Consider the following 22,235-nt stretch of genomic DNA (forward strand, 5'->3'; position numbering starts at 1 on the left):
ACGGCAAACGAGTAGTTTCCGCGCCGCCGAAACACCCCCGCCCCTCCACCGCCTCCCAATAAATGTAAACGGGTAATTTTAAAGGATTTTCCGAGGGTAGAAAAAAGCCCCCCCCCAAAAAAAAAATCGTGGCCACAAAGTGGGTGCTCATTTACGTTAAATAACTTAAATTATTAAAGAAAAGAAACGTTATTTTCGTTTTCAGCGAACCCGAAAACCTATAAGAGTGGTAATTTTAAAGGAATTTTCGAGGGTGGAGTAATTATTTACCAAAATAAAAAAGTAAACAAAAAGTTTAAAAATCCAGAAAATTCACCTTTCATACAAAATTTAAAAAAAAAAACTCATTTTTAATCAACAAAATAAAGTAAAAAAAAACAAAACTCATTTTTCATCCAAAAAGTAAGAAATAAAATAAAAACAAAGAAAAAAAATTATTATTTTTTTATTGAGAAACAAAAAAATATTTCTGAATTACAAATGCTGCAGGTTCATGTCATTTTCATTCATTTATGGTTTTGATTTTCCCCGCATGTTTCTTGGTTACAAAATGGGGGATCGATTTACCAGAACATTGTAACTAAAAAATGAGTATCCCTTACAAATATCGAAATTTGTTTTTTTTTTTTTTTTTTTTTTTCATAATCTAGTTAATTAATGTCCAATCAATAATAATCCACTACAAAAAAAAAAAAAAAAAAAAAAAAAAAAATTACAGCGGGGGTATGCTGCTCGTTCAGGTCCACCGAAAAGTTACTTTGGTGCTTATTGCTTATTTAGAATTTTTTGTTGTTGTTTACTTGCCTCCCCATGAGGACAGAGTTAGACACAAAGTCGGGTTTTAATGTGCGGAGAAACCAGCTCCTCAAAATGGGGCACTCTGTTATGAAGGATTTTTCCTCTCTTAACCGAGACCAAAAAAGTGAAGTGAGTGCAGCAGCTGCAGCACTCAGAACAGATACTACATTTTGATCCTGGCCCGAAAGTCAAGAACTCTTTCTATTCTATTATGCTTACTTAAAATTACATGAAAGAAAAATACAGAAAAATCTTTATAATGTACGTACTTAAAAAAAAAGAAAAAAAAAAAAAAAAAAAAAAAAAGGTACTTATGTATTTTTGGTACCGCGCTGAAATAATGTTACTTCGAAAGTCATTCTTAACATGGGAAGGGGAGGGTGTTTTGTAACTAATCTGGGCTTTCACCTAACAATTTAATGGCAATAAAGATATCGTAAAACTTGAATTTAACCTGAAAAAAAAAAACTTTAAAAATAGCGCGTACCCAAAATACATAAGCACCAAAATCAAATGTTATTAGTAAGCAAGGATGCACCAGGAGACGTCATGCTTATTTAGAATTTGCTAAAATTCAAAGGCCGACAATTCAATTCGACTACAGAGATTTACGGATCGTGCTATTTTATTATGACTGCTAAAAATCGTAAAATTTGATAATTTGATTAAGACAAACAAAAAGAAACTACTTGATCATTTATGTGATTTTTGGAATATGACACCATTCTATGACCAGTATGTACACCAAAAGGATTTTTCTGTATTTTTGTTTTAAATAAGCACGGTTCATTTGTCATGAAATAAATTAATCACTGGCGGCCATGTTTTTCTTTTTTTTTTTTTTTCTCCCTCTCGTTTGGGCAACAGTTAAGGTTTATGATTCATCTCTGCCTTCCCTAACTAAAAGGAAGGCCAGTATTGTTCGACCGTACTACTATTGTATAATAAAAAAAAAGTTATCGAGTAAAACGTTGAGGTTTGCGGGAGAGAGAGGGTGACTAAAATGAAATTCCATTCAGAATTCAATCGATACATTCCTTTAGAAACTGATCGAAAAGCAGTTCTTTTCGGGGGGGGGAGGTATAATTTAACTTTGTTTTTATACATATTTATTACATAGATAAATTGTTCATTCTCTTGTAATAATAGCGTCGCATAAAGGTTTCAATAGAAACATTTTAACATTTTATATGCATTGAAATCTTTCAAATAATGAAGGATTCGATTACTTTGCGGTTGTATAGGTCTGTTTTTAGCATCACAAATCACGATCATCTAAGATCCGATGGTTCGATTTATAATTTTAAAAGTATAATGTAATTTAAAATGTAACAAATATAAAAAAATAACATTTGTGCACGTTAACATCCTCGTGCAAATTTAGAAAGTCATTCTTAGCATTGAAATGGGTAGTTGTTACCCTTTCATTACGGACGGAACTCTTAAAATGAAACTAAAAAAAAAATCGCTATCTCTACAAAATTTGAACTGAACGATCTTTTTTAACCCTAAGTTTTAAGTTTGGTTCATCAAAAGTCGGCTTGCTTCGGTTCCAATTCTGTAGAAGCACCGAAACATTAAATAAAATCTTTATGAATATTTTTAATTTGTTAATGTAATTAAAAAAAAAAAATGTATGGAATTACGCCTTTTTTTTTATAAAGAGAATTTGGGACGCTGAAAACGTACACAATCTTGGAATATGTTGCCAACGTAAATAATTGCCATTGCATAAACTTAAAAAGTTTCGACTTTTAATTATCTTATGTATTTAACACAATAATTTTGTTGGAATAATAAATAAAAGTCCATTACAAAGAATAGTCATCAAAACTACGTAATCCTTCAACAATTCCATGTGTTATTCTAGCTTTATGACAAGGCGCATCCTCGGATGATATGAATTAAAATCATTTACTATAAATAAAATAGTTTTTGGACGTTCAAGTTTAAAATTAACAGTTTATTAATAAATAAAATGTTTTAAGCAAAAATATTACGAAATAAACCTTTAATAAATCGAACAGTACTACAAATATAAAAAAAATAAAAATACGGAGACTGCATGCATCGTAAGTATTCAGGCCAATCTTAGTAGTAGTAGATCATACCATCTGTAATTGTGAAATTCTAAAAATATGCAAAAATGATGATTAATATAGTGTATAATTTAATAAGATAAACGAAACTTGGTAATGTGACTTATTTGGAATTATTTACATCTGTTAAAAAATTAATGTAATCTACAAGTGGCAAACAGAATGTTATTTTTTCCATTGCGATGTCAAATAGCGAATGCTTTACCCCCCCCCCACACACACACACACCAAATGATCGACTTACCTGCAATTCTGAGCACAGCTCTGTCGGCAGGATCCAGTTGTAAAATACATAATGGAAGCTGTAGATCCTTATAATCCTGGAAATCTGCTCCTAGATCCATGACTTAATCCGTTTTGTTTTTACCTTCTCTGTTTAATAATAAACAGGGAAGGTTTGTTTGCGACTTAAAAAAAACTGCGCTCAACCAGAGCGACGACGACTGCGACTAACCACGAGACGATTAGCAATCAATGAAAAAAATCGACAGCCAGCAAGAATCGCTCCGAAACGGTCATCCATGGCCCATCTATCCTTCGGGGTTCCGTCTGTTTCCTGGGAGCATCCCCAGCTCTTGTCTGTACCTGGAAAACTGAAATGTTTTAAAGACTGTTATTACAACACCGGAAAACAGGAAGATGGCCGCTCTGGCTATTCCAACAATTGTTATTTCTTCATTGTTACCGTCACCAATATGATATTTAAAATATATAATAAAATATAATTCAAAATTGAAATAGCATTAGAAAATTCTGGGTTATAATCTCTGTATGCATTTCAAATGTTTCTGCTTATTTTAAGAGAAGAAATTTGGTATATGCATAGAAAGTGCGTTGCGATGCGCGTAAGGGTGTGTCCAACTGATGGATTGCTGTGCGGCAATGGCCACTTCTCATATTGGCCTTTGACCAAACTCCGAACATTGGAAACAGTGATGTCATCATCAAAGTCTTATTAAATAATATTAATAATAATTAAACTATTAACATTTACATTAAGTATATTAAAAAAAATAAATAAATAATTCGAATATTCGGCAAATGATGGAAATTCCGCCTTACATGATGTGAACATTCCAAAAAAAGGGAACACAACACATTTTTGACGCGTTATTTTATTTTTTTAAATTTTTTTTTAAGAAATTAAAAAATAATTTTAAAAAAACTAACAATTTTATTGATATATGATTATAACAGAAATTTTTATCGAATAAAAGTAATTGTGAGATTACTAAGAAAAAAGAAAACTCGAATTAAGTGAAATTTCAAATTAGTAGTAAAATTCCGTAGCGTCACCGGCAGATGACACACCACCTTTTATTTTCAAATTGAGTTATCTCCCTTTAGTCACATGCAACACATTTTTTTTCATTTCGACACTAATAAATGTATAACAATTAACCTAAAACACAAATCGATTTCTTTACATTAAAAATTTCTGAAAAGTCCTAAGTGTTTCGTTTAATTTTAACACTTAAAAAATAAAATTGATTTTTTTTTTATCTTAAATTATATTTTTAGTTCCGAAATAACAAAATTTAAGGTCCAAATTATTTAAAGTGAAATTACTCCCATATTGAAACTGGGTGTAAAACACACACACACACACACACACACACACACACACAAATAATTCAAACCTGTAAGTTATAGCAAGTTAAAGCGTATGAAATGAAAACGCAACCAGAAAAATATGGTCGCCATCTTTATAAAACGAGCCGAAAACAAAATGAAAGCACATAATCCCAGTACATTGTTTTTTAGTTTAAGCCAGAAAACTTTTGTTTTTTAAATGCTAATGTTTTTCTTTGTTTTTGTATTTACTTTTAAAAAATGGTTTCCTGCCTTAAACTATAAAATTATAAATTTAAGTTAGCGCCTTTACCATCGTTGATTTGTTTTCTTAAAATGATGTTTTTTCATTTCAGTCTTTCACGTGCACAATGCAATGTGCTATAGCTTACTGTTTTACTATTATTATTATTATTATTATTATTATTATTATTATTATTATTATTATTAATATTGGCTCACATGGAGCTTTCACACAGATCATCAAAGATCTGATTGAAAAACCTGTGGTGTTCCCTGGAAGCTGAGTGACAAACAAGTCTCCCCAGACGTCCAGCACTCTCTACCTCCTTCGGTAGTATTTGGAAATAAATTTGTGTTATCACAACAGCCTCTCACCATTGATTTCTCGCTGGTGGCAGCCATTGCTCTATACTGGAATTTAAGTGGCACTAAGCCTCCCCAATGTTCTCTTCGCACTTGCCCCACGGAGGTCTGGTCAGCGCTCTCTCCTCGGTCTTTCCATCTTCCTTGACCCTTCTCTGCTATTTGGTATCACACTTTTGGGGGAGGGGGATGGTGATGGGACAATGGGAGGAGATGCGTGATGGGGATGTAGAACTTATTGATATGCAGCTTCATTTATATATTATTCCTTATTGGAATTTTTTATTTTTAAGATGAGCAGTGTATGTTAGTTTTTATTTTATTTCGGACTATTAGTCTCATCTTATCTTTTTATTGGTGCACAACGTTTCGGCCAACTTCCTCTGGCCTTCGTCAGGTGGTAACCGCGACGGATAGGAACTTCGAATCTCCTAACTGCATTCTCAGCCATCACTGCCATCCGTAGTTGTTGTCGTCTCACCACATTTTTGACCAATTACCTCTGGCACGCTTTGGGTGGGATTGAAACCGCTATCTTCAGACAATGTTCATCTGGAACCGTAGAGATTCAACGTCTCTATCAACTGCGCCACGGGCCCCGAAGGGCGATCAAGGTTGGATTCTTTGATCTTATAAATCCACATTTATTTATTATCTGATCTTCCATAGTCGGGTCCGTACCGATTGGTATATATATATATTATTCCTTATTGGAATTTTTTATTTTTAAGATGAGCAGTGTATGTTAGTTTTTATTTTATTTCGGACTATTAGTCTCATCTTATCTTTTTATTGGTGCACAACGTTTCGGCCAACTTCCTCTGGCCTTCGTGGCCCGTGGCGCAGTTGATAGAGACGTTGAATCTCTACGGTTCCAGATGAACATTGTCTGAAGATAGCGGTTTCAATCCCACCCAAAGCGTGCCAGAGGTAATTGGTCAAAATGTGGTGAGACGACAACAACTACGGATGGCAGTGATGGCTGAGAATGCAGTTAGGAGATTCGAAGTTCCTATCCGTCGCGGTTACCACCTGACGAAGGCCAGAGGAAGTTGGCCGAAACGTTGTGCACCAATAAAAAGATAAGATGAGACTAATAGTCCGAAATAAAATAAAAACTAACATGCAGCTTCATTGTTCGTCATTCCCTGTAACGCTTCTTCATGTTTTGCCTCTGAAGCAGTTTGTCTGGCCCACACACGTGGTTCATGTGTATTATTCTCCGTATTCAAGGGTCTTCGTTAGATGATTTAAATAAAAATAGGTTATTTTCAAACTAATAGAGCTATGAAAGTTTTAAAAAGCACAATCTGCACAGAATAAAATAGTGACTTGTATTTATCCAAACATGGCATTCATACTGCTTACAAAGCAAGGAGTATTCTATTTCTCATACGACATTGTAGTCACCATGACATACTACTTTCTCTTGTGGATTAACACCCCCTTACTAACTGATGTGGCTACGCACTGACCAATCAGCTAGTAGGGTGCATTAATCCTATATGTCCCTTAAGGAATTAATTACCCGTGTCAGGAACTAACCAGCAAAGGGGCTTGGACCACCAAAGAAGACAGACCTCTCTCCTCTCACTATCTATCCACTGAATTCCCCCAGGCTGCGACTACTTCGCTGAGGACCTCCACTGGATTACCTAAGGACATTGCAAATTGCTACCTCCCGACACGAGAACATCTTACAACTTTCAATTCCTTTTCTTTCTTTCACCTCAGATGCAGTCCTTGTTCTTTTAAAATAAACTCTTTTGTTGTTTTGTTTAAAAAAGATGTGTTGGTTATTATTATTTGGACAGACACTGGGCTATTGTGTCCTCTTCTGTATAAATTTCTCACACCCTTTTCCTACATGGCGATTGAAGCATGGTTGTTTTTATTTTTTGACAACTAAATTGAATTGAATTAAATTAATAGGTATTGTGGTGCAGCATTAAATTAAGCAAAGGGATTGACATACAGTATAAAATCAATTATTATAATGGAATATTAATTTCCTGTATTTAAAAAGTGAAAACAAAAATAAATATTAGTACAATCTTTGGAAGCATACATATTTTTATAAGGGTTCAACCTAAATTATAAAGATAATAATCATTTTTAAATCAGAACATATCTAAATAACAGAAAGCTCAATAGAGTAAAGAGCACAATTACAAAAAAAAAACAAACAAACAAATTAATGATGAAATAAAAATTACAATATTTATTAAGCCATCAAAAATCAAAACTGATGAAAATGACCTATCTTTGAAAATTCATGAGTTAACGATTTTTCTTTTATTATAGTTCTTATTTTAAATTTTGATGATTTAATGAATATTGTAATTTGTTGAATTATTATTTTCATCATTAATTTTTTTGTTACATAATATGTGTGTGTATGTGTGTGTGTGTGTACATTTGCATTTAACCTTTAAATAAAATGTGTATGTGTGGTGCAAGGTGCAGTTCTGTACAATATACAAAGGTAAAAACCAAAAATGACAGTCACCACTGTTCTAAAGTAATAAATCTCACGACACTGGTGTTGGCAAGGGTGCGGTATACGTTAAAAGTTTTGAATCAGATTTCCCCGAAACAGACAATTCTTTTGTATGCAGAAGAAGAAAACTGACCTTAATATACTTATTTGTTGAAAAACAAAGTTTATGGAGAACAGGACATTATTAAAAAAAAAAAAAAAAAAAAGAAAGAAAAAGTCTATCTACATAAAATTATTATTTTTATTTGATAGTGCAAAATGAAATGTTTATAAAGAACGAGTTTAAAAAGTCGAAGAACGTTCTAGTGAAAGAAAGTTGTTTTAAGGAGAAATTGAGTACACAAGTTTGTTTTGGTTGTAAAATGAATGCATTTACGCATGTGTAAATAAGATAAAAAATAAAGATTTTGTGTGTGTGTGTGTGTGTGTGTGTGTGTGTGTGTGTGTGTGTGTGTGTACTAGCATGCTCCTTTGTTAGTGAGAGTGTATATACGAATAGTGTATATGAATTTGGTTGATGATGTATGCCTGTGCTTCACTGGACAAACAGAAGTTTGCATGTGTGTCACATGTTGCATTTGTCAAGAGTTTTAGCTCTCTTTTTTTTTCATTTTTCTTAAACTTTTTCTTCTAGGAGATGGGACATCCAACCAGATGTCAGAGATTTACCCCTATTTTAGTGAGTCCAACCAAGAGATCTTTTCAGGATTCTAGCCGTCCCTTTCAGTGCAATCGTTTGTATTTCACTTGCACTTGGTTCACCGGGTATGCTTGCTATGTACTTTTAAAGTTCTTTTTCATAAGCCCAGTTGCTCCTATGATGACTGGTATAAAAAGAAGAGCCACATACATCACAAGAATATGGTTTCTCTCTATTTTTTCATTTTTCTTATCATTTTGTTTAAGCCAGGGATGGGGCATCCTACCAGATGCCAAACATACACCTGCTATTTTAGACACTCCAACCGAGAGATCTTTTTAAGATTCTAACCGTCCCTTTAAGTGCAATTGTTTGAATCTCCTTTGCACTTGGTTTACCTGGTATATTTGTAAGATAGTTTGTAAAATTCTTTTTCATAAGTCCTATAATTACTGGAATGATAGAGATCTTCTTAAGGTTCCAGTTTCTTTTCATGTCATACATAAAACCCTGGTATTTGGTAATCTTTTCCCTCTCAGCTCTGTTTAACCTAGCATCATTCGGGACACTAACTTCCACCAAGGTTGCTTCCTTCTCCTTCTTGTCCCATATTACAATGTCGGGTTTTATAGCTCCGTTTTCTAGGTACGTGGCTGTAGGGATTGCATAGTCATAGTGGATGGTATATGACTTGTTTCCGACTGTTCTTTCGGGTATATGTTCCCATGACTTCTTGCTGCATTCGATATTTAACTTATTGCAGATCGTCCAGTGGAGATATTTGCATACTTCATTGTGTCGCATTGTATAGTAGCCGTCCCCTAGCAGAACCTTACAGCTAGAAATCAGGTGGCTCACACTCTCTACTTCTGTGTGGCAGAACCTGCATTTGTTGTCTTTGCTGAGACCACTCATCTTTTTAAACGCATTGGTCATCAAGCCTTGATCTTGGGCAGCTATTATAAACTTCTCCTGGTCATAGTGGAGCGATCCATCCTTTAGTCAGCTTATAGACCCTTCCTTACTAATATAGTCTTGGTTATATTCGTCCAGAAAATACTTGGCCCGTTGTTGGTTGGCCCATTCTTCAACTTTCTTGTCATGGAAAGCTTTAGTGTATTTCTGGCGACTTTTTCTGGCTATTTCAGTCGCAATGTATTTGCATATGTCTTACCATGTCTGATTTATTTGCAAAAGAAGAGCCACATATTATACAAGAATATTGCTTCTCTCCAGTGTGTGTTCCCATATGTTGCAACATATGGTGTTTCTGTGTAAAACCAGAGCTGCATACTTCAAAAGAATATGGCTTTTCTCAAGTATGTCACCGCATATGTGTCACTATCTGCGATTTTCTTGTAAAAGAAGAGCCACATATTTCACAAGAAAAAGGCTTCTCTCCAGTATGTGTTCGCATATACCGTACCAGGTTTGATTTATATGCAAAAGGTGAGCCACATAGGTCACAAGAATATGGCTTCTCTCCAGTATGTGTTCACATATGTTGCAACATAGTGTCTTTCCATGTAAAACTATGGCCACATACTTCACAAGTATATGGTTTCTCTCTTTTTTTTTTTCATTTTTCTTAAACTTTTTCTTCTAGGGGATGGGACATCCAACCAGATGTGACATTGACCCCTATTTTAGTGAGTCCAACCAAGAGATCTTTTCAGGATTCTAGCCGTCCCTTTCAGTGCAATCGTTTGTATTTCACTTGCACTTGGTTCACCGGGTATGCTTGCTATGTACTTTTTAAAGTTCTTTTTCATAAGCCCAGTTGCTCCTATGATGATTGGTATAATTGAAACGTCTTTTAATTTCCAATTTCGTTTCATATCATACATAGCTCCAGTTATGTTGGTCAGAATGATATCAAACTCACATATGTTCTCTGTGAGAGAAAAGAAGGAAAGAGGGAGAAACATTGCGATTGGGTTTTTATAGCATGCACGAATATTTGGAGTGAATATTTCTTGTATTTTGATTAGTTAGAAGAAACTGCTGATTTGAGCTTTTATCAGAATAATGAAAAAAAATTCTTCAAACATGGGCAGTGATTTGTACAAAACGAGTAAAACGTTATCATTTGTACAAATGACTAAACTTCCAGCCGAAAATTTATATCGCTAATTGCATTGTGTGATTACTTTTTTATTATAACAAAAAGAAAAGAAAATTTCCAACATAGTGAAAATTACTTTTATTTTTGTAATATGAAAAGGCACTTGTTTGGGAGATATAGTTGCTGAAATTCACGGGAACAGATTACTTAGATTTATTACTAATATCACATACTTTGATAATTCAGACATTAAGCCACACTAAGAGAACTGTAAAAATCCCTAAGATCAGAAGAGGAATCTTCCAAGGGAATAGCGAATCTCCTTTACTCTTCTGCGTGGCGATAGACCTGTTAAGCAAGTTACTCAATAAAAGCTGGAGTGCCTACAATGTGAGTCAGGACAACAAGACTCGAACAAAAGAGTAAACTACCTACTCTTCATGAATGACCTCAAGTTTGTCACTTTTGTTTTATTTTACTTCAGTCGAAATTCTCAGAAGTTTAGGGGCCCACAACCTGAGGCTAACACTTGAACTCTATATGAGATAAATAGATATTCGAATGTTCCATTTAAGTTCTTTATTTCTCAAACACTGAGTTAGTAAAGAAGTTGAGAACATAATTTTCCTCTCCCCAATTAACCATTTTCATATGTTGTAGTATATCTTTCATTTTGGTCTCTTGGTCTTACTGGATTCCAGGACAAGAATTTATCTAGTCTGGTGGAATATCCAGCTTCGTGCTATTACTTGAGGTAACATCACTTGGAGAAGGTGCACCATTCCTCGGAAAAGCTAATTAGGGTTAGCGATAGTGAGGAGATCTTATTTGGGCAGCAAATACAAAATGTGATTTTGAATATTTGATCAGGGTTTACTTTTATGAAAAAAAGTATCCTCGTGCCAGGTTGTTCTGACAAACCCCTGGACAGAGAGACTTTAGACACTCGAAGACAGTGTCTAGTAGGCATTCAAGTTATCTTTTTTATTTTATTTTACTTCAGTCGAAGTTCTCAGAAATCAAGGGGCCCATGACCTGGCGCTAACACTTGAAGTCTATATGAGATACATAGATATTCGAATGTTCCATTAAAGTTCTTTATATCTCTTAAGCACTGAGTTAGTAATGAAATTAGGAACATAATTTTCCTCTCCCCAATTAACCATTTTTATACGTTGTAGTATATCTGTCATGTTGATCTCATGGTCTTACTGGATTCCAGGACAAGAATTTATCTAGTCTGGTGGAGTATCCAGCTTCGTGCTATTACTTGAGGTAATATCACTTGGAGAAGGTGCACCATTCCTCGGAAAAGCTCTGGGGTAGCCGTAATGAGCAGATCTTATTTGGGCTTCGAATACTATGTGATTTTGAATATTTGGTCAGGGTTTACTTCTATGGAAAAGTATCCTCATGCCAGATTGTTCTGACAAACCCCTTTACAGAGAGACCTTAGACACTCGAGGATAGTGTCTAGTAGGCATTCTGCTAACTTAGATGATGAGTTAAGTCGACTTTTGTAGGTCGTACATAACTTCTCCAGGGATATTGGAATGAAGTTTGGTTTGGAAAAATGTGCCAAATACTCCATCAGAGTTGGGAAGAAGATCCAAATGGAAAACATACAATTTGATGAAGATATTAACCCAAGAACCTAGAAGAAGAGGAAAATACAAATTTCTTGACATAGAAGAGAACAATTCAATTCATCAAGTCAAGATGAGAGAAAAAATTGGCAGTGATTATTAGGGCTATGACATCAGAATATTCTTTTCATTGTTTTGACTCGCGAGTATACATCCAACACAGTTAGACACAATTAATCAATCAAGAACCACATCACTCTATATAAAAACATATAAAATATTAACTGATATATACTCGATAGTCAAAATAATGAAAAGAATATTCTCTTGTCATAGCCCTAGTGATTATATACCGTGTGTAAGGGAAATATATAAAACAGAACTTACAAGCAAAAACAAAATAACTGCAATTAATCAACTAACCATGTCTGTGATAACATACAATTTTGACAATATCAACTGGCCACAAAGGGACATAAACAAACTGGGCACTAAAATGAAGGAAATGTTGACACTGTACAGCATTACATACAAAAACAATTGTCTGCTTAGGTCGTATCTGTTCAGAGGAGGGTCTCAGAGATTGACCATCAGCATCGTGTGACTATTGTGAATACCAGGCAATATACGATGAGCTCCTAAAATCCAAACCTCAAAATGGTGCACCAACATCATGAAAGAAAAGCCGGCAGAACAATCTCCACCACTAAACTAACCAAACATTTTGAACAAAAGTCTGCTGTGGAAATAGCTCCAGAAAGTCACCAAAAACACACCAAGAAATTCCATTGTAAAAAAATGGGAAGAATAGGCCAACCAACAGCGTGCCAAGTATTTTCTGGATGAATTCACCCAAAGATGTCTCTATAGCCTGGTTAAAAAGAGGATTTCTTCACTATAATCAGGATAGGATTATAATGGCTGCCCAAGATCAGGGTTTAATGATTAATGCTTTTAACAAAATGAGTGGTTTCAGCAATGGCAGCAAGTGCAGGTTCTGCCACGTAGAAGTAGAGTTTAAGCCACGTGACATCCAACTGTAAGGTTCTGCTTGGGGACGGCTACTATATGATGCGACACAATGGAGTGTGTAAATATCTCCACTGAACGATCTGTAAAAAATTGAATATCGAATGCAGCAGTAAGTCCTGGGAACATATACTAGAAAGAACAGTTGGAAATAAGTCATAAACCATCCACTGTGACTATGCGATCCCGTACCTAGAAATCGGAGCCATAAAATTTGACATAGTGATATCGGACAAGGAGAAAGAAGCAACCTTAGTAGAAGTTAGTGTTTCCAATGATGCTGGGTTAAACAGAGCTGAGAGGGAACGAAATATTAAGGTTTTATGTACAACATGAAAAGAAACCGGAATCTTAGGAAGATCTCTATTATTCCAGTAATTATAGGAGTAACTAGACATGAAAAAAAGAATCTCAATAACTACCTGGAAAATATGCTCGATAAACCAGGTGCAATAGAAATTCAAACAATTGCACTTAAATGGATGATTAGAATCTTAAAAAGATCTCTTGGTTGGAATATCTCAGCAGTTGAATATTTGGTATCTGATGGGATGCCCCATTCCCAAATTGAACAAACTAATAAGAAAATTAAAAAGAAAAGGATTATTTTTCTGCTATATAATAAATATTATTATACTTTGTATTCACTTTCGTTTTAATGCATCCATTGTAATTGACTTGTATTTGTAATAATGTCAGTTTCTCCAACTTTAATAATAAATGCAAACATTTTTTAAATGAACATGAACTCAAATTGTTTGCATTTTCTTTTTTAAAAAAATTTATAAAATTTGTGTGCCATGTTAAAATAATTTAGAAAAGATAATGATTTTAGTTTGGAACTTCAATAAAACTTTGCATTTTGAACTTTTGTCAATTAGTCATGACATCAGTTTTGGATTTTAGTCCAAGGAACCTTGATTGACTCCACAATAACTTCCTTGAAAAGTATGATCATAAACATGTATTATTTTTATTAAACGATGAAAAGCCACATACCACCAAAATGACCAGCAAGAAGATTAATGAATTGGTGATGCAATTTTACCACATCCAAACGACAGTCCAGATGCACCCGTTTGCTTGCCACTCAATGAGGAGAGAATTAGACACAAGGTAAGTTTTTAATGTATGGAAAAATCCAGCTCTCCCAAAAAGAATACTCTGGATTGAGACACAGATAAAAATTACCTCAGTCTAGAAAGATTTCTCCTTCACTGACAGAGGACAGAAAAGATGTAGTGTATTAGAATAGATACTACATTTTGCTCCTTATCAAAAGATCAAGGAATTTCCCATGGTTTTTATACTATTGGAGCTGTGTTGTATCTGGCAGATATCTATGTAGTTAATTTCTTTGGCCTACCTCTGATCTCAGATGACAATTAGTGAAGTAAGAGTGCCTCAGTCTGTAAGGATTTCTTCTTCATCGGTTGAGGACAGAAAAAAAATTAAATCTAGTATCAGAACAAATACTACATTGTTCTTAACTAAAAGACCAAGGTATAGTCGAGATAACATTCCATCTGATTAGGCTTTAGTTTGACCCATGTTGTATTTTATGAAATACTAACAGATGTACCCGGCGTTGCCCGGTATTAAACATAACGTTAAATTGCTTTAAAAAAAAATGGAGTAAAAACAAAAATGAAGTAAAAAAAAAAATGGGAAAAAACTGAGACATGTGCATGCGAGTATTATACTTTTCCTAAACAGTTCACTTCTTGTAAGTAAAAATAAAATACTTGAGCTGAGATCGAAACCAAAACTTAGAGACAATGAGTCAAATACAATGACCATTAGACCAATGAGCCACAATCTTTGAAAAGTGTTTTCAAACTTACTTATTCTCAATATAAGGAAGCTGTCATGTTAATGATTCGCGCATGCACAATTGTGAAACAGTTGACACAGATAAAAATCTGATGATCCCCAAATACCATTTTTTTTTTTATTTTGACCCCTTAGCACATTTTTTCCAGATGAAAACCAATTAAAATGTTTTGTACATGTCTGAATACCCTATATACAAAATTTCAAGTCTGTAGATAAAAAATTTGTTGAGTATATAGTTTGAGGGTTGTTATCACACATACACACACACACACACACACACACACACACATTCCCACTTTTACAGATATATATTAGTATTGGGGCAATTAATCGGAATCAGAATTGGGAACCAGAAAAATCAGAGCTTTTTGGAGTATAGGCATAGGTATCAGAAAAACTTGAACCTATTTTCCAATGCCAAAACCGATTCCTTAAATTATCTTTTTTATTTGATTTTGGTTTAAGAAACATCTTCCATTGCTTGTACTAATAATAAAATAATAAATATTTATTGATTTCAACTTCCAGTAAAACTAAAATCTATAGATCCCTCCCCCCCTCACAAGTATGTTTTTACATTTGAGAAAATATATGCACATTTAAGATATGTTTTTACATTTGAGAAAATATATGCACATTTAAGATATGTTTTTACATTTGAGAAAATATATGCACATTTAAGATATGTTTTTTTACATTTGAGAAAACATATGCACATTTAAGATATGTTTTTACATTTGAGAAAATATATGCACATTTAAGATATGTTTTTATATTTGAGAAAATATATGCACATTTAAGATATGTTTTTTTACATTTGAGAAAACATATGCACATTTAAGATATGTTTTTACATTTGAGAAAATATATGCACAATTAAGATATGTTTTTACATTTGAGAAAATATATGCACATTTAAGATATGTTTTTACATTTGAGAAAATATATGCACATTTAAGATATGTTTTTTTACATTTGAGAAAATATATGCACATTTAAGATATGTTTTTACATTTGAGAAAATATATGCACATTTAAGATATGTTTTTACAGTAATCGGGACAAAATAACTTATTTAGAGATTTATAAAGAATTGTAATCAGAATCGGGAATTTAGTTCAAAATCGGTAATTGTATTGGAATCGGGAAAAATATTGGAATCGTCCCATCACTAATATATATATTGCTAAAAGATTATTATTGTGAGCAAAAGTTTTCATATCGATTTTTTTATTAAATGGAAATCGCTCCAGACAAGGCATGAAACTGAAAGTAAACCCAAAGTTTACTTTTTATTCTTCTTACTTTGCAAAAAGGTTGTAAACTTCTCTGATCTTTATTTATTTTGTAATAAATTCTTGCATAATAAATCTTTCCTAGCCCATCTTAGCTATATGAGGCAAAAAGATTCTAACAAATTATGTCCTAAAGATGAAATTCCAGCAAATATTGAAACTAGTGAAATGAGCAGGTCAAAAAGAACATGAAAATGGAAGGTGAATTTAGATTCTGTTCTATAAGCAAAACAAAACAAACAAAAAAATTATCGTCTGATTTCTGAAATCATCTGAATCATAAAAGTAATTGATATTTCTCATAGATATTCTAATTGTTTATTCCAATCAAATACATCGGCATGTGATGCCTTATGATATTCATTTTATCGATGCTTGATGTCAATATTTAAATCTAGCATCTGTGGAAATTCTATGGTGCTTTCTGCATCAATGTATATCTATTATAGAAAGGGCAAATGTCTTTTTATGTTCAATTAAAACTTGAAAAATACACAACAATCAGTCACAAAGTTTGTATTTTTTTTTATTGTTGTTGTAACCTCGAATGCATAATATTTAAAACGAAAAAAAAAAAAATTCATTTTTCAAGGTTAAATGGTCATTTATATCATTTAAAATTTTCAAGATGTACAAACGTTATTATAAAAATGGAAATAACAATTTTTTTTTTTCAGAGTTTTCCCTTACGTCAACTCAAGTTATATATATATATATATATATATATATATATATATATATATATATATATATATATATATATATATATATATTATATCCAGCGAGATGAATGGGCTGAAAAAGAAAAAAGAGAGAATGAGAGAGGGGAAATAGGGGAGAGGTAAAGTGAGATGGATAGAAGTTATATTACACTTTGCTCTAGCCAACGCCAAGTAACCCTACTAAAATATATACAGCATGCCGCCTGGCATTGCTCAGTTATAAAATATGCTTAAATATGATATAATTTATGTAGACTTCGTATTTATTATTATATAGCCAATTCTCTATTTATTATTACATTGTACCCAATATATAGTGGCTGCCCGGCATGGTCCAGTTGTAAAATATGCTTAAATATGATATTTTAATTTATACAGATTTAAGATATATAAAGCTAATTCTCTATTGATTATTATATTGTACCCAATATAAAGTAGTGATTTCAAAAGTTAAAAAAAAAAATTAAATATGACTTGAGTGTCATCAGCAAAAATCTAAACCAAAACATTCAGCTATCCAGTGTTATTCGTTGCCATCTGAGCTAACTCTTAAAGCATATAAAATCTTAAAAGATAACATTGTTAAAGGTGTAAATGTACATTTGCACATGCATAGAAGTAATATGTTTAGTCGACTTATGCCTGCCAAGTTCCAATCTTTTTCAATTTTTACCCCTTAGCAGCTATTTTACTGGTTAAAAATATAATCTAATTTGGTCCACAGGACCCAATCTCGTACATATCAAGTTTCAAGTCTGTACACCAAAAATTGACAGAATAGTTTAGTAGAGACTATTCTGCACATAGACAAACAAAGTCACTTATATATATATATATATATATATATATATATATATATATATATATATATATATATTTACACCATTGTTTATAAACAATGGTGTATATATATATATATAAACAATGGTGTGTATATATATATATATATAAATAGTGGTATATATATATATAAACAATGGTATATATATATATATATATATATATATATATATATATACCATTGTTTATATATATATATATATATATATACCATTGTTTATATATATATACATATATACCATCGTTTATATATATATACCATTGTTTATATATATATACCATTGTTTATATATATATACATATATATATAAATATATATATATATACACCATTGTTTATATATATATATATATATGTGTGTGTGTGTGTATATATATATACACCATTGTTTATATATATATATATACGATTGTTTATATATATATATATATATCATTGTTTATATATATATACCATTGTTTATATATATATATATACCATTGTTTATATATATATATATATATACCATTGTTTATATACATATATCTATATATATATATACCATTGTTTATATATATATATATATATACCATTGTTTATATATATATATATATACCATTGTTTATATATATATATATATAAACCATTGTTTATATATATATATATATATATATATATACCATTGTTTATATATATATATATGTATATACCATTGTTTATATATATATATGTATATATATACCATTGTTTATATATATATGTATATATATACCATTGTTTATATATATATATATATACCATTGTTTATATATATATACCATTGTTTATATATATATATATATATATATACCATTTATATATATATACCATTGTTTATATATATATATACACACACACATATATATGTATACCATTGTTTATATATATATATATATATATATATATATATACCATTGTTTATATATATATATATATCTATATATAAAGGAGATTAGAATAATAGTCTAAAGAGCTAAGTGTATTTTAATGTAATAGTGAAATTACTAATTTAATTAAAATACAGGAAATGCTCGTTGTAATTTAGATATATAATAAGCTCGATAGTTAAATGTCCTAGAGCTAATTCAATATTAAGTAATGTGATTTATAATTTAAAAATTTAAAAAAATTTGTTTAAATTTAAAAATCAAATTTTAATTAAATTAAAAATCAGTTTCATAAGAAGGAACAACAACAAAGTCAACTTTGTCAAAGTTGATTTTGTTGTTGTTCCTTCTTATGAAACTGATTTTTAATTTAATTAAAATTTGATTTTAAAATTAAAAAATTTTTTTTTAATTTTTAAATTATAAATCACATTACTTAATATATATATATATTCCATTGTTTATATATATATATATATATACCATTATATATATATATATACACACACACATAAATATATATATATATATATATATATATATATATATATATATATATACAATTGTTTATATATATATATATATATATATATATATATATATATATACATATATATATATATATATATATATACAATTGTTTATATATATATATATATATATATATATATATACATATATATATATACATATATATATATCTACACCATTGTTTAAATAAATATATATATATATATATATAAAAACCATTGTTTTTATATATATATATATATATATATATATATATATATATATATATATATATATAAACATTTTAGCAGGTTGAAAGAAATAAACTGTAAGATGAACAACCTCTTTGAATTGAGAATATAGACTTTTTGTAATTTCTATTATTTAAGTGGAATTCATTATTGAAATGAATATTATTTATTAATTTTTATTTATTGCGGATTATTATTTTTTAGTTGTTGTTTCACAACGTTTCGGCCAACTATTCCTTTGGCCTTCGTCAGGTGGTAACCGTGACGTGATAGGAACTCTGAATCCCTGAGTCCGCAACAAATAAAGATTAATAAATAATACTCATTTCAATAATGAATTTCAATTAAAATAATGTATATACCATTTGGTATGGACCCGACCATGGAAGATCAGATAATAAAATAAACATGAATTTATAAGATCAAAAATTCAACCTTGATCGTCCTTCGGGGCCCGTGGCACAGTGGATAGAGATGTTGAATCTCTACGGTTCCCGGTGAGAATTGTCTGAAGATAGCGGTTTCAATCCTACCCAAAGTATGCCAGAGGTTTACTTGGCCAACAACGTGGTGGAACGACAACAACTACAGAAGGCAGTAATTGCTGTGAATGCAGTTAGAAAATTGGGAGTTCCTATCCTGTCACGGTTACTACCTGTTATATTCCTAAATACTTAGGAAATAAAGACAAACGTGAGTTACACCGAGTGGTATGTGTAATGGGGTTTATTTATAATACAGAAACGTAAGGCTGCTCGCCTAAGGTAAATAGAAGTACATAGTAACAAGTATGGGGAAGAAAGTCTGATAATCAACACGTAAGACTATCCGTCTTACTGCGACTGCTTGTCTGCCGCTGTCTGCCGCTGTCTGCCAAACAGTCCAATATATATATACAGTTTGTAACCGGTGTATAGCCAGTTATGTTCCTTCACAACACCTCCCCCTGAAGCTGAAATCTTCCTGATTTTAGCTTAAATACCTCTTCCTTTTAGGGTCAGGGCTTAATCTCCTGGTAACTTTTCTCTTTCTTGCGCTTTTCCTTCTGGTCAGCGTTACCCGGGGTAAAGGTTTCTGTCCAGCCCGTATGGTCGGTTCAGGCGAAATATTCATTGTTTGCGGTACACACGCTGGTTTTGGTATATCAAAAATATCGCACAATGTTTCCATTGGTGTCTCTTCCACATTTGGAGACAGTCTGGGACGTATTTGATTTCTGTGTCTTTTGCAGACAAAACTTAATCCTTGGATGGTATAGACCATGCTCCCAATCCTTTTTTTGATAATACCTTCAACCCACTGATTTCGTCCATTTTGAAAATTTTTGAAATATACATTTTCACCTGGGGAGAAGCACTTGGTATTAAGGTTTTCTTTTTTGAAAACTTTCTTTTTCTCTGGTAGCAGCCTATCGAAGACAGATCTTATCTTTCTTGCAAACATTAGCTCAGCCGGGGAAGAATTGACATTATTATTAGGATTTGGTGTCACCCTGTAAATTGCTAAAAATGTTTGAATACATTGTTCGTCTGTGTCCGTAGTAAGATTTTTCTTAAGTGCCCTTTTAAACGTATCTACAAATTTTTCGGCCAACCCATTCGATCGTGGATGGTACACAGGTGTTGTCATATGTAGAATATTTAGTGAGTCACAGAATTCTTTGAATTCATGAGCAGTAAATGCTGTTCCATTATCGCTCACTAAGGTTTTTGGCACTCCAAAACGGCTAAAAATTTCATTAAGCGCACTCACAGTGTTTTTTGCTGTTGGATGTCTAAACTTAAATATTTCTGGCCATTTTGAAAAAGAATCTACAATAATCAAGTAAAAATAACCATTTATAGGTCCCGCATAATCAATATGCAGACGTGACCAGGGTAGGTCCGTCTTTGGCCATGGCGTCGTTTTTACTGGAGGATCTCGAGCTGCTAATTGACATCCTCTGCATGTCTTGACACATTTTTCAACTTCCTTGTCCATACCAGTCCAGTACACATATCCTCTCATAAGGGATTTCATTCTCGAAATGCCCGGATGACCTGTATGAAATTCCTTCAGAATTTTCCTCTGTAACGTTAGTGGAATTACGATCCTCTCACCATACACGAGCACATCTTCACAGATGGAAAAAGGCGTTGTTTGATCTACCTTTTTATTTTTTTTTATCCATCCCAATTGATTTTTCATTTTCTTAATGAAAATGTCATTTACTGCCTCTTTTTTTATTTTTTCGAAAGTTACCGGAAGTTCACGTATCATATTACACATTGAACTTGTACATTCACTTTCGTCTTTAAGCGCAGCAATTACCGTTTCTTCGAAACTTTCGCTTCTTTTAGGGATCAACCGTGATAATGCATCTGCGTGTCCTAACTTTTTTTGAGGATACATGTTCCATCTTAAACTGATAGTTTAAGAGGGTTACAGCCCATCGCTGTAATCGATTCGCAGTATGTGTGGGAATGCCTTTCTTTGATCCAAATATGGTAAGTAGGGGTTTATGGTCGGTTTGCAAAATAAAAGATCGTCCATGGAGAAATCGATTGTACTTTGTAATTCCAAATATTATCGACAGCGCCTCTTTTTCAATTTGGCTGTAATTTTTCTCCGCTGCAACCAACGTTCTTGAAGCATGGGCGATAGCTTTTGTCCTACCATCCTCATACTTGTGAAGTAATACAGCGCCAACACCGTAATCACTGGCGTCCGTTGCTAGTATTAGTTCCTTTTCTGGATTGAAATGTGCCAATGCTAAGTCTGACAGTAGACATCTTTTGATATTTTGGAAAGCAGATTCACATTCCTTATTCCAGTTCCATTTAACACCCTTTTTCAGTAACTCGTTAAGAGGAGCTCTTAAATTATGTATGTTAGGGATGTAAATTGCATAGTATTGAACTAATCCCAAAAACGATTTTAATTTTGTCACTGAATCTGGAGCAGGCATCTTTTCAATTGCTTCAGTCCTTTGTGGATCCGGT

The 22,235-nt window shown here is 32.2% G+C and overlaps 1 protein-coding gene across 2 annotated transcripts in view; it reads right to left on the bottom strand.

Annotated features, from left to right (window-relative positions):
* The window catches only part of LOC145279739 (uncharacterized), a 454,893-nt gene extending 451,334 nt beyond the window's left edge, over positions 1-3,559 (bottom strand). The window contains exon 1 of one of the 2 annotated variants that reach the window (XM_080131038.1): positions 3,142-3,559. In XM_080131038.1, the coding sequence (XP_079987164.1) occupies positions 3,142-3,241 (100 nt within the window). In that variant the 5' untranslated portion in view covers positions 3,242-3,559. The remainder of the gene's footprint in view (positions 1-3,141) is intronic. The other variant, XM_080131037.1, reaches the window with a different exon arrangement.
* Between the last annotated feature and the right edge of the window lie 18,676 nt (positions 3,560-22,235).

This window comes from Euprymna scolopes, chromosome 7 (assembly GCF_053919585.1).
Source record: "Euprymna scolopes isolate OS-2025 chromosome 7, ASM5391958v1, whole genome shotgun sequence".
Taxonomy (NCBI): Eukaryota; Metazoa; Mollusca; class Cephalopoda; order Sepiida; family Sepiolidae; genus Euprymna; species Euprymna scolopes.